This window comes from Manacus vitellinus, unplaced genomic scaffold (assembly GCF_001715985.3).
Source record: "Manacus vitellinus isolate BGI_N305 unplaced genomic scaffold, ASM171598v3 scaffold_21_pilon, whole genome shotgun sequence".
NCBI lineage: Eukaryota > Metazoa > Chordata > Aves > Passeriformes > Pipridae > Manacus > Manacus vitellinus.
The window spans coordinates 16,527-31,056 of record NW_021939546.1 but is presented as its reverse complement, the minus strand read 5'-3'; the positions used below and the strand labels follow the sequence as shown (position 1 = coordinate 31,056).

Sequence of the window (14,530 nt, the reverse complement as noted above, 5' to 3'; positions counted from 1 at the left end):
TTTTCATCACTCTAACAGAAATTATATATTTGTAGTCAGTAAATTGTAGTCATTTGATCTGTGTGATCAAAGTGGGCTGAAGCCCAAGGAATTACTCATCACCTGAAATAAAATACTAAAGTAGTATGACAAAAGAATGAGCTTGTGTCTCATTGCTCCCATGAGTCAAATAGACCAATATGAAATGTTTCACCTTAGTAAGATAAAAGAAATTTTACTTATTGTAATGCTGATTGGGATTCATAACCTCAGTGAGACGCTTCTGGGTGTGTACTGTTATAATAAATACACACAGGTTTCACTGAAGAGATTAAAAGCTCTTGGCACTAATAAGGGAAATGATCAAGGTAGCATTTATTGCTTAATGACACTTGTGTGCTGCGTCTGCTCATAAAGTACCACCTTGCCCTTCAGTAAAAATTGCAACAGACTATTTTAGAGATAAGTATGGGTGGGTACAGAGAGCGAGTTTCTTGCACAAGGACATGTCGTGAAGTGTAGTGTGGGGACTCAACATATTTTTTTTTCCCCAGTGAGCTAATAATAATGTACTCCAGACAGACTAGGTCTTGTCAACTCCATGTACCCCAGCTTTCCTCATCTTGGGGGACAGGATGAGAAATAGGGATAGTTTCAGAGCTGCAAAAAGACTATGTAACTATAATAGACAGTGTGGTGGCAATTGCTTGATAAAATGTGGCTGAGTCACACCTTCAACACAGACCTCTATGTAAATTGTGCAGTCTAGCCCAAAACACCTGGCTGGAGTTTGCTGACTTGAGTTCATTCCTTGGTTTATTCCTTGGTGGTTTGTTTGTCGCCTATCTTCTGTTTGGTTTTTTTATAGATTAACAACAGTAGATACGTCTAGCTAGCTTCATAGTGGTATGGAAACATAAGCAGCCATACCTGCTTATATATCAAATAATCACAGAGATTTTTTTGGTCCTCAGCCTTTTATAGTCATAGCAGAATGAAGATGATTTTGTTTTTAATATAGCTTTCAGATTAGTCAAGCAGAAAGTAAAAAATGGAGTATCTAAGTATCTCATCTCTCCTTGGAGTACTTGAGACAGCCTGGTAGATAAAGAGAAAACAAATTAATCAGATGACTGGAATGATTCATTGGAAGGTCAACAAAGGCTGGTCAAAAGGAGTTAATCGGAACTTGTCCTGAAATACACTTCCGTGCAGCAATCCCCAACTTAACCAGACTAATTGTCACTAAAAAGGACTTAATGTAATCATATTGTTGATTTAATTCCTAACGTACACTGTTGCCTTTGTCTGCAGTATCTAGGGAATTACCTTTTGTCTTCAAGTATCTTCCTTTCAAAGGATTCTTCAGCATAGCCTAACTATGACCACAGCACCGAACTTTATTAATGGTAATACTTTAAAGGCATATGTTGGAAGAAGTCTAACAAGACTTTGTTATAATACCACTTTTCCCTTGATTTGTAGTTTCATTTTACTCCTAAGTATACTTTCCCTAAAAGCTTTGACAAAAAGGCAACAGTAAGTATACTTGCTGTGACTATAAGCTAGTGATGAATATACTGTTATACAATGTTAATAGCTGGGATGTATATAAAAAAAATTCGGAACATAGAGCTGTGGGAATTTGAGACTATTGCAGATGGCAAATCATGTAATCTTTCATAAAATGCTCAATTTCATGAGGAACATTTGGTTTGGGTTTTGATTTTTTTTTCCTTATTATAGGACTGTTCTAACGTATTACTACTATAATAGTTACCTCATTCCTTTGAGAATCAATCTGAAAGTACTAATAGTCACTTTGCACTCATTTGTTCTTATGCATAAATTTGGTTTTACTCTGAATAGGTTTTTTACCTCGTCTCTTAATTTTAATGGTTCTACAGGAAGAGATTAACCTCACAATTTAGGCTAAAGTTGAATGCTAATTAATCTAAATACACACATCTGTGTGTTCAATCCACTTGTTTGCAGTATTGACTTTGTAATGTAAGGCAGGGCAGACCAGGGAGTGAGGTATGATTTCTATTCATGTGCAGTTCCACAAACACTGATAGACCTTGGAGGCATGTAAAAAAGACTGCGATAAGAATTTGGTCTGAACTTTCAATGTCAAAATTCAAATACATGTGTCCTTTATAAAACAGCTGAATTGTATCTACAACCAAGAAAGAACTTATTTAGGTAAAAGATAAAAAGATGTTATGACTACCTTTCTAATCTTCATAAATTCCTGAAACTTTCTCAGAGTTACAGGTGTCTTAGAGAAGTTCTTATCCTTACCTTCTTAGGTATTCTAGGGAACATCCATAGGAATTACCTGGAGAGCAGTAACATGAGAGATCATAACATGAAAGCATTTGAAACCAAAATGTATTGGTTCTTCAGTCCTAACTTTTGCAGTTGGCTATCTGCCATCACTATGAAAATTACATCATTTCTGAAATGAGGCTAAAGAACAACTGCAAGAAGTTTCAGGAAGTTTGCAGGCTGCATGAGAAACAGCTCTTTCATTGCTTGTGATGATGTGACACTGTGAGCGGGGTCCTTTTTCAGGGGAAATTTGTTTAACTCCGAAGTTTTTTTTATTTCAAGCAGTGAGGAATCCATGCTAGAGGGCCATTTGTTTACTAGTGCTGTCAACTGACACTAGTTACTACTGTGAAAAGCACTGTGGAAACTATTTTGCAAGCGGTGTAGGTAGACTATTGCTGCAAGATGCAGTCTGCTTTAAGGGCACTTGTTATACACAGAATACTCTATTGTAACCAGTGTGCTTAATTTCCTAATGATGAGAAGCAAAGACGCAGAGGTCATAAAGTTTCACTGACTCCTCAGTCTTGGAATATAGTAAGAAAAGGGGTGTGGCACTAAAAAGTGAAGTGAAATAGAAATGTGGCTGTGGATACCACTACATGTGTTAAGTGGAGTTTCTAACACTGGCTGGGGTTGAATGTGGCAGGTCACATGCATCTACTGTCTAATGAGAACAATGTGCTCAAAACCAAAGGACTTAGCAACTCCACAAAACACAACTTGGCTACCAAACCTGTGACCCTGCAGCTCACATTGGACAATGTTATTTTAATGACTAAATATGGCAAAAAGTGAAAGCTGTTCAAATACTTAAATTAAAAATGTCAAGATATCTTTTTTTAAACTCTCTAGTGATATTGAGAGGATGAAGGCTCACTCAGAGAGGTGAGTATGCCTGTAATGCTCATCAAATTTTCCTCTATTTAAAAATCTGAAGCCTAGAAGTTCTTTTCTAAACTGTTTTTCAGAATGCCCGAGCAAATAAATATAGCAACTTCATGGTTTTTCCAGATGAAAATATAGTAATATTGTGGAAGTGATGTGCTGATCCTCAGATTCCTTTGTTTAGAATTAGAAAATAAAGTCTTACGCGAAATGTTAATAGTGCGACTGCATACATAAACACAAAGGCAATAATGATATTGCATGTGAGCACTGAGAATGCTTTCCAAGACCAAACTGAAGAGAATCATTTTCTCTCCTGGACTGGCCACTCCTGAGAATGGTGTCACTGGGAAGGCCAGGTCAGTGGAGTCACATCTCTGAACAGCAGAACTGTCTGACACATGGCTTTCTAAATGGGGAAATTTGCACAGTTTCTTCAGAAATGTGCAAATGTTTTCATTTAAATATTGTTCTTCTGCTTTCAGTATTCTGTCACAGAAGATCAATGCATACAAAAATATTTTGAGATTGGGGAAAGTTTCACAATTTCAAAATATGACCAGATTAAAAAACCAACAAAATCTAAAGTCACAGGTGGCTATTTGCCTGTATCATTATCATCTTGATCCTCAGATTAACTAAATTCATGTTAGTTCCATTGTCTTCAGCAGTTATACAACTTCTTATGAGTTGAAAATTTAATTCAATACTTTAAAATAGCTCTAGAATTTTAAAATTGCTCTGTAGTTGTGTAGTCTTTTGAAGTTCTTGTTACTGAAACAGTCACTTTTTGGCCATTCTTTATCCCTTTCAACTGTCTCAAACACTTGTAATAAGTGCTGCTAATACATAAGGTATTATGTATTAACATGATACATAATATAAGCATATAAGGAAAAATACTAAAAAATGTTTAAATTCAAAAGCACTGAGAATTTTGGTTAACTTACCTGTGAGTGAACAGGTGGTATTAAATGGAGCAGCTGAAAACTAATTGTGTCAAGAACTTGTAGCCTTCCACTGCATAGATCTGTTCTATAAATATTTTGGAGCAAGGGATGTATGATGTACAAACACCATGCAGCAAGTGTTTTGTTTAGTTGATAGGCTGGGTTGAAGCCCAGTCTGACACAACGCACAAATTCTATGCAGAAAGATTTTATGATATTTTCTTTAGTGGATAGTTTGGGCAGAAACCAAAACTGGGTCAGTAAAAAGCCAATGCCAGCCAAGCCTGGCTTTATTTTTTCCCCTGTTTTTCTATAATTTGTGTTGATCCTATCATCTCTGTGTAAAGCTTGAAAAGGTTCTTTTTGGCTACAAGAATTCCCCTGGCTCAGGCATCCACAGCTTTTAGAAAGCAGAACAGAATGCTGTAAACATAACAGCACTAAACCCAGTTGTCACTGCTGTGTTTTCTGTTTCCAGGTCTTTCACAGGGCTAAGCAGCTGCTGATGTGTGGCACGTGAGGCCTCTGAAAGGGTGCAGGAGAGGGTGCTGAGGGGTTTTGGGGAGGCAACGCTCAAGTGGGGCTCCAATGCCTGTGCATTCCTCCTGTTCTGCTGATGGTGTGTGACACCTCTCTGAGCTGTTTGCACTGTTCTGGTTGCACTGGTTGCATAAAGAGCCACCTCAAATATAATCACAAGCTTTAGCACTGTTGAAAGAGATCCTTGCTTCCCATGGTGTCTCACATGCTGCCAGTGGTGGAAGGAGCCAGCGGAGGAAACGCAGCAGAGCTGAGCAGGGCCTGGGGCACCAGTGGGTGATGTGCTACAGCAGGGAGACAAGGTGGGTGATAAAATAGTAGGCTGGGCTGGGGAAAAGTCCTGCACTGTGGTCTGGAGAGGAGGAAGATGTTGGGAGGCAGTAAGGTAGAGGTGGGAACCCTAGAGCCCCTGTTCAGTCACAGAGCCACAGCCATGTCCACAGTTGTGCTGTTCATTGTGAGTCTAGAACAATACCTCCACCTCCAGCCTGGTGGAGCTCTCTTAGCTTGTGTCACTCCCCTGACAGCTCCTAGCATGCTCCAAAGACCCCATGTACTGCACCAAGACTGTTCAAACTTGACTAGTCCCTCACCGATTCATTCTTGGAATCTTCTTTGCTGCCGCTGCAAAGTTGAATGTTGCCTTCATCCCTGAAGCCATTAAAAAATAATTTTGACGTAGCTTTTTTTCTTAAGTTTGGAACTTTCCTAATATGCTATGTTTCTTTAGTTCTATAACATCATTGCTACATATACACTGAGAAGCAAGCTTAGCGTTAACTCGCACATCTCTAGCTGTTTGCTGGCTGTGTCTTGCTGAAAATAACCTATAAGTCTGGGCATAAATTATTGTCATCTGCTGCAAGGGCATTCTTGTTGCACAAAGTAAATAGATTCATAAGAGATGCTTTCATTTGCAGATGTTAGAATCAGATCAATCCTACAGTGAAAGTGCAGCTCCAGAATTACTTCAGCCAAGGTAATTTAGTTTTGCTACAGCCCTATTTCCTTATATGTTTTGGCATAAGCATTTTGCATAACAGTTTGACAGCAAAACTGCCAGAAAACTGATAATATAAAATAATATAAGTTTTCTACTAGCTTAGCTCCCAGAGTTGACTCACCATAGATCAGATCATGGTAGCACCAACTCACATTTAAAATGTTTTGGTACTGCATTAGAGACACAAGTAATGCTAGTGATTACAAGAGAAATAATTGTAGTCCTTCCTTCCAGCTGAAGAGTAAAAGGAAAAATAACATAGCATTGTGTTTCATAATACCCTCAGTCTCTTTCCTGGCTAGACACATGAACTGATTTGACTCACAGAATCAGAAAAATTATGATCTCTTCCAATTGTTCTACTTTCTTTAATTACTCAACTATTCCATTTGGTTTTCGTCACTATCCAGTGTCACTTTTAGAAACAATAAGCAATAAATGGAGAGTTTACTGTTTCTTTTTAATGTAGTAACAGAAATACTTAGTAGAATAACAGAATAATTTCAGAATAGAAAAACATGCCCTCCTTGGTTCAATAATAAATTAATTCTCCCTGTTTTCTTGTTTATGTGGAGACCAAGAAACAACTCCTGCTATCCTAAAAGAAACTGCCTGCAGAAGAGGTGACTCTCTTAAGCCTACGTATGATGCCAGATAGTGCTTGGTAATTGAAACTAGACAATCTAGAGATCAGTAATAAGATGCAAATTTTTAACAGTCACTGCAAAGCAGAACATTAGATGTAAATATTATTATAGGTTTTATAATGCTTGAGATTATTCACAATGGCAAAATGTCTTTATGAGGCAGATGCTATTACTCAGACACTTCTTTAAGCTGGAAGTTTAAAACCTCTAGGACTGGTCTGGGCTGTTTCCTTTGCAGAAACAGCTTTAGTGGCACCTCTCATGTAACTTAATCTCAGATGAAAGAAAAAAAATTCTAATCATGCATCTTTGCATTCTGTCTACGCATCTAATGAAACCTGTGTCATTTGGACAAAGGTACTATATACAAATAAAAAAGTTTCACAATTTATGGGCAAATTAGTCAGAATGTTGTAGAAAGGCAGATTGTAAAAACAACTTGTGTTGATGAAAGCTTCATAATAAATACTGAAATCTCGGAAATGTAATTTAGTAATAGTTTATTTTAGTCAGGAAGACATGGCACTTAGTGCCATGGTCTAGTAACCACAGCGGTAGTGGATCAAGGGTTGGACTTGATGATCTTAGAGGTCCCTTCCAACCTGGCTGATTCTATGATTATATGATTCTAAGTATGAAAGGCTTAGTCCTGAGGTAATAAGGTTCAAAAAGTTAGTGAATTAGAATTGTAATGCCCTATGGCATCCCAGCTCTCTGTTGAAAATATAGTATTGGTTTAGGCTTTATTCATACCCCTTTTTCCTCATAGCTTACTGGTACTCTTCTCTAAATGGCAGTAACTTGTTCAGTCTTGGGCAGCCTGAATCCCATCAAGCAAAGAGGAAGGACAAATCATTAGAAATCTTTTCTTTGTACCATCCTGGAGAGGTTAAGGCCTGATTATACTTTGCTATCTTTCCTCTGCTCAGTTTTCCCCTACACTTTGGGAAATGTTCCAGTCTGTCTTTCTGTGCCTGCTCATAGGTGGGTACAATTTGTTCCTTTTGCATAACTGATTCTGTGGAATGCTCCTTGACCTCTGATGGTTTGCTTTACCCATAAAGATGAGCTCATATCAGTTTATTTTTCAAGGGATTATGAAGTCCAGCTGCATTTGAAGTTGTTTGCTGTTCCTATACTGATGACTGATGTATGTATTGACATAGCAAATGCCAGTCCTCTTGGCATGGTCAAGTTTCTTGTTCTTGGTCAAATTAATTCTTTGTCTAACTCTGTTTTTGAAAAATCTCTAGAGTGAATGTATCATAACATGCCCTGTTCACAAGGAACTCTTTTAATAGCTTAATTTCTGCCAAAATTACTTATTCTGGCTTTAATTGTTATTTGTGCTAGTATATCTCTGCTAAGACCAAGTGTGCTTCATTAGAGTAAGCAGAAATAGATCTAAGTAATTTCTTCTTCCTGTAGCCAAAGTGCAATGACAAAGTAGAAAAAAGAAAAAAGAATCAATCATAACTAAACCCCCAAACTATCAATATATTATCAGCAAGATTTTCCCATGTGTTGAGATTATTAAATAGCAGCACAAAGTCAGAATTAACTGCAGGACTCTGAAAGGTCACAAAGTGACCCATCTGCAGCACAATATTATGCCAGAAGGGTGAACTGCTCAGAAAAATAAAATGGACGTTCTTTAAATTTTCAGAAAATTAATTTTTCTAGACAACTCATTATTCATTTTTCAGGACTGTGTTACAAGGTTTCATGGAAGAAAATTTAACTGCTAAAGGAGAGCAGTATGAAGAATATTTAATTCTTTTTATGAAATAGAAACTTGGTGCATGTCCTGATTTTTTTTTTTGTTTTTAATAAGCGCAGATTTTTAAAATTTTTGCTCTGTCAGAAGTATATCTCACTGGGCTTTTTGGTGTGTTTTTTTTTTCCTGTTTGTTTTCTTGATTTGGGTTTTTTCCTTTTTCTTTTTTTCCCCATGAACATCTAAAAGTAGAAGCTCAGTATTACTATCTTGTGCATAACCAGAAACTTTTATTCTCTTTACTTACATCTGTGACAGTATAACCCCAAAAATAGCCTTAGCAGAAGTAGCTCATGTCTGTAGCATTCTCAATTATTGACTCTTTGCTCAAGAACAAGTAAATTAAAAAATGTATTGCGGAAACCACTGAGCAGGGGATCTCACAAGCCATTCCTATAGGGACTCTAAAAACATATTTACAGGGCAAAGCTATATGTGGGATATGGAAAATCCATACTTGTTAATTTAATGGGAAATAGGCATTTGTATCCTTTGGGAAAATTGCAGAATTCTAGCTTATGGGTTTGTTTAGGTATCCTCTCAATCTTTTTGTGTTGTTTTGCTGAATATTGTATGGCATGCCATACAATTGCTGAGAGAGCATTCTATTTCTGTACTTGTTAAATTCATGCCAAAATATACAGCCTACTGTGCAGTCAAACCAAAAGGGATTTGATAATTTGAAATTCCTTTTGCTGATATGCTATCCCATCAGTACAGTCTTTGCCAAAAGGAAATCCCAAAAAAGTCAAAAATATCTGACAGTTGTATTACCTAAAATATTTGCCATCCTGAGAAATCTAATTTTACCTGACATGCCTTGCCATGGGTGAGTGTATTTGCATTCTTAAGGAATGGCAGGTGACATGTGGTAGTGTACAGGTACCAGAGAGAAGAATGTTTTCGCAAAGTTTAGAAGAATACTTAGCTTCAAATTCTCCTCCCACTTCTCAGTACACTCCCATGTTGCTTTGTCCACCTTAATGACAAGCTGCTGTTCATTATCAGAGACCTTGTGATAGAGGTTATGAGTTCTGCTTTGAATAGACCTCAGAAAGATACAGTTTGTCATGATTGTGTATCTAGAAACAAGCACGTGAACAGCAGCATTGCTTGGAAAAACTGTAGAGTTCAGAATTTGGGTCAGTCATAAAATCTGGCAGGGCAGGAGGAGGGAGCTGCAACCTAGATGGGATATCTTAAGACCAGTCTATGCAAATACAAGGTGATTAGGAACCTTATCTTCTCGGATCCCACCTTTTGTATTCGTGTGATCAAATTGGCTGTGCAAGGGCAACAAGGCTCAAGTACTGATGCAGTGTTAACAGGAGACCAAATTTGGGAGTTAATACTCCAGTTGCTGGAGTCTTCTATTACTGACAACAAAAGCTTTTAAACTGCAATACAGCTTGTTCTCTTTCCTTCATAAGTGACTGAGATCAAAAAGAAAGTCATAATAAAGGAATCAAAGTTGTTTCACTGTAAAAACGGAATCAGATAAACACATGTTGATTTCAAAATTTTTATAAAATGCATTTGCATTCTTTTAATTAAATAAGTTCACATCTTGTACTGTTAAAAAGAACATACGCTGAAAACTCTCTTATCCTCAGATATGAATTCATGGAGAAGATTTTTGACACTGCTTTCCTATAATACACACCTTCAATAGTCAGGATGTAGAGATAGTTCCCTCTCAGTCTGCTCTGAGCTTGCCTTTCAGTGCCGGAATTTCCATTTCTCATTTCCTTCTTTTCTCATCACATCCCAGAATGAATGGTGAGAAGCTAATTACACAAAAAAGGTCAGGAATTTATTATTAATACTAAAAGCACTTTCTTTATGTTTGCAAGTTTAGTAATGCAGAGGAATAGATCTTGAATATTGTTACATATGTAGCAGTTCAGAATTCCTGGGGTACTGGTTCATTAAGGAAAGGACAACATGGCTATTCTTCAGGTGATAGACAAATCCACTTACTTTGTTACAGTCTGTAATCTTATCTTTTCAGTAAACTACAGCACATGGTTATAGAAATAGCAAGACACAATATCCAGTTGTGTCAGAGATGTGAGGAGGAACTGAGGCCCTACCATTCCATATATGCCTTTTCCTTTAAGATGGGTTGTAGATCGTTAGAATTGTATATAATAATAATGAACCATACAAGTGTGAATCTGTAATAATAGAAAACACTGCTTTGCTGGGCATAAGAGTCTAAAAAGATGACTTGTAAACAAATATATCGCTAACTCAGAGCACACAAACTGGACTCCTTTCAGATAGAACTGAAGTGCAAGATTTGCTCCACGACACTCCATGTCTTCCAACTACAGTTGGGCTTTTTGGTCTCAGGACTAGTCTAGAATGTGTCTGTAGTAAAACCACTGTAGATATCTGGTCTACAGGACCATTTGAACAGATCCACTCCTACCTCACATGTTATTGCAGTCAAAGCTGCCTCCTATTCACACTGGCACTAGAGCTGCTCCTGCAGCAGGTGAATCCCCTTCTCACTCCCAGTCTATACAGTTTCTCACTTACTGTCTCCCTCTGGTTGCCTCAGGCTGTACCCTAGGAGTTTTTCCACTCTGATCATGTCCAGTTACTCTCAGGATGAAGTGCTCCCCTTTCCCAGGCAAACAGGCAGCTGTTCTTCATCCAGTCACAGGACTATTCAATATGCCTCTCCTAGAGACTGCATAGAAACTTATAATGTACACTGGTGTTCTTCAGAGACACTGGGCATTGCACCTGAGAATGAGATAACTGAAACAATTTGGTGTCTGTACACCTTGTGGTTTCTGAGAAACCTAAAAACTTAAAGAAAGAAAATAGTTCGACTGCTGGTTAGACATGTGGTTTCCTGTCAGGTGAAAGGTGAACTCACAGACTTCAGGGTTTACTGCCCTGGAAGCACTGGTAGTGGATGAAGTTTATAAGCATGGTTAGCAGATATTGCAGTGTTGAGAGGGGAAGTCTGATTTTGCATGCACCTGTTTCCAGGCATGGTGAGAATGGGAATAATGAAGCACTCTTGGCAAAAACATTATGGGATGAAGAGGCTGTTGGGATCTGTACAGCTGTCTTCCAAAATATGGCATTACTACAAACTAGCTTGGCAATACCCTGGAGCAGAGCAGTGGGAAGCAATGAGTAACACCTCTGCCAATAAAGAAAGGAATTGGAAAATAATCAGCCTGAAAGGTTGACTACAAGCTTCCATAAAATAACATTATATCAGAGGAACTTATTGGGCAACCTGGGTATTTCACTATATCTGAGGAAATGAGTGAGCAGCTGAGAACAGCACATCTGAAGAAACAGAGGAGCGCATAGTTGGCCTCTAACACAAGGGATCAAACTGTAGTGCTTAAGTCATTGAGGGTAACTGAAAAATAGGCACAACTGGTATAGAATACATTAGCAGGTACAGGTTTGTGAAAGTAGTTATTTTCACCTTCTGCCTTGTATCCATAATCACTAATGCATACACCTGAAGTCTGTAAGCTATGTATCTGTGCTTCTTCAAATAGAGGTTGTTTCCCCAGTTTAAAGGGTATTTTTACTTGTATCATGTAGACTCTGACTAGAATATGAAGTGGAACTTCATAACATTTCCTTGAGTCCTGTCACTCATTACAAGAGTGAAGAGATCAGTATCTGCCCCTCTGCTTCCCCTCATAAAGGTGTTAAAGACTGCAATGAGATCCCCTGTCAGTCTCCTCTTCTCTAGGCTGAACCTGTGACTCTGTTTATTCTCTGAAATCTTTATTATTTTCATTAAGTGAAATAATGAAGACTCAAGAATCTCTCATAAGGAAGCATATTAAGGCATGTCACTGGAGACTATTGATGGCTATTTTTGTAGTATATCTGTTTAAATCCCCACATCACTTAATCCCTGCAAGTCTTTTCCTCATTGTTGATCTGCAGGTTTTGGATTACTTAACACTTATTTCATATAAATCATGCAAAAACATCTCAGAGTAATATGCTGAAGGCCAAGCCACAGCAACACCTTATAAGGCATTTCATACCAGTTTCAACATGTGTCTCAGAAAACATCTGTGAGCACACGGAGTGCTTTCCGCTGATCATCATAGTACGTGAGTCAAGCCTGCAATGCCTAGGGAGAGGAGTTACTTCTTAAAATGTGTGTGAAACTTAAGTGGATTTGAGAGAAACTGTTCTCTAAAAATGGAATTATTTCTCTGTCACTGTGAAGATCATTTAACTACTATCTCTTAGCAAAAAAAAAAAAAAAAAAAAAACACAGAAAATTCAAACTGATGTTTAAACATTAACAAAATGTCTTCAGATATTTTATTATGTTACCTGCCTAGGAAAATATTTCTTCTTATTTAAAAAGGAAGGAATGAAGAGATGCCTGAATTTGCCTAAAACTGAGGGTTTCATTTAAACAAACTGAAACCAAATAATGTTTAGTTCTATAATAAAAACTTTAGGTTTAGGTAACCAAAACTGGAATGTTACTGACTTGAATTTTCTGCTTTTAATTGCAGGCAAACCATTGGTTAAACTTTTTCATTTACAAGTGGCTTTCCCGCTCCCCCACCCTGGTGCATTATATGTATGGCACTCAAATAGGTTAATTTTTTAAAAAGGCACAAATAACCTATGCCCTTAAGGTGCCTGCAAATTAGATGCTTGATTCAGTCATTAGTGTGGGGTCAGCTGCACAATTCAGACCTCAGTGAGTACATCCTCAAAATATGTGAAGAATTTGGAACTGGAATTTAGGTTTGGGTCCCTTTCAAATTCACCATTTTTCAGAAAAGAGAGGAAGGACTCATGCACTTCAGGCTGAAAAGAATCCTTCAGAAGTTAACATTAGTCTTTTTCCAAATATTTCCTCAATTAGTTTTAGACCAGACTGTTTCATAGTCTTTTGAGTTTCTTTACGGTTTCTGGTAAAAGCACAATGTATCCGCAGTGTGATATCATCGGTGACATGCTGAGAATAATGCAGTGAGCACAGGGTTAAGAGAGACTCCTTTCTGCTGTGTTAAGAACTGTTCCCAGCAGAAACCATGGGAATCTGATATGATTACCAGGGTGATTTCTGCAGAACTGTGTCATTATTGTTAACAGATTTTGCAGTGAAGAATACATGTGGCAAGTCCCAGAAGAAGACAGACTAGGCAAAGGGCTGAAACTTTGACTAGTAATTGTTACCAGCTCCTTCCTACCATTGCCTCCCACACCAACCACTAAAAGCTAAACTTCTTTGTGGGAGCTCAGGGCAGCAATTCCAAGAAATATTTTTTATTTTTTTTTTCAGAAACTACCTGATATATTTTTGTAAATTTTAACAGCTACTATTTCAACCAGCCATGTGTTCAAGCTGTTGTTAATTCTTTCAGAACGATCTTCCTGTGAAAGTGGCTCATGAATGTTGCTGGTTAAAAAAATAGTAAGAATTAGACTATTTATAGCTCTAGTGACTAAGCATATAGACTGCAATAGTCATACAGGAGAGGAATCTCATGATGTGAGACCATCTGGTAGTCTGTGAAGGAGGCCAAAGGCAGTTTTCAGTGCACATCTGTAGGCCATCAGGTCATGCATATTCCTTCCAGAAAGAAGAGCTGCTTTTACAATAAAGCATGCAGCTTCTTTTCAGAAATGAACATTTTGTTATTAGACTGCTATCCACATAGGATGTTTTGTCTATCTGACAGCCTGGGGTTTAAGGATGGGACTTCTTTGAAAAAAGGTTTAGAACTGAGTGAATTTGCATATGCTCTTAAAATAGAACACAAAGCAATGTTAGAGGTTTATTTCTTGCAAAATGTCTTTAAAGTCAATAGATGTTGCAGGTCTTGAATTGTGTCTGTTACAGATAACCTATAAGAGATTAATAGAGTCTAAAAAATTGATGATTTTGGTTTCATAACACCAAAGGAGGACATGGAATGTGAGTTTTTCATTCCTTTCCCTTTATCTGACTAGATTTTTATTGCTTTAGCCTTTTTGTTTTAGCTGGATCTGCTATATCTTATTTTGAAAGACCAAGTGGAACAAATTAAGTAAGAAATAGTGTTTCTTCCAATTGTGAATGAAAACCTTTAAAAAAATTACAGTAGGAATGGTCATCAATTTTCTATCAAATAAATTTTCACTAGTAAACTGTGATTTGTTTGAATGAGTTATATTTCATTAATTTATTTTTTTAAAGGGCTTCTGTTATCACGCAGTACCTTGTTAGAGTGGCTTGGCTGCTTCCGTTCTAACTCATTCAGCCTGCTTCTATGGAGTCCTGGCTTTCAGGACTTCTCATCTGGGGAATATCTGCAACATAATCCATTTCAGGGTTGAAGATTGCTAAACTGCAAAGAATGGTCTTAATGGTTTTAGTTCCCAAGCATGAACTTCCTCCTCAGGTGTG

General features: G+C 37.6%; 1 protein-coding gene across 3 annotated transcripts in view; it reads right to left on the bottom strand.

The window, feature by feature from the left end:
- The window catches only part of F3 (coagulation factor III, tissue factor), a 48,543-nt gene that overhangs the window by 22,030 nt on the left and 11,983 nt on the right, over positions 1-14,530 (bottom strand). For 2 of the 3 annotated variants that reach the window (XM_029959692.1, XM_018072267.2), the window contains one exon: positions 9,782-9,905. In XM_029959692.1, coding sequence (XP_029815552.1) covers positions 9,782-9,863 — 82 coding nt within the window. In that variant the 5' untranslated portion in view covers positions 9,864-9,905. Of the gene's footprint in view, positions 1-9,781; positions 9,910-14,342; positions 14,434-14,530 lie in introns of those variants that run through there. The other variant, XM_029959693.1, reaches the window with a different exon arrangement.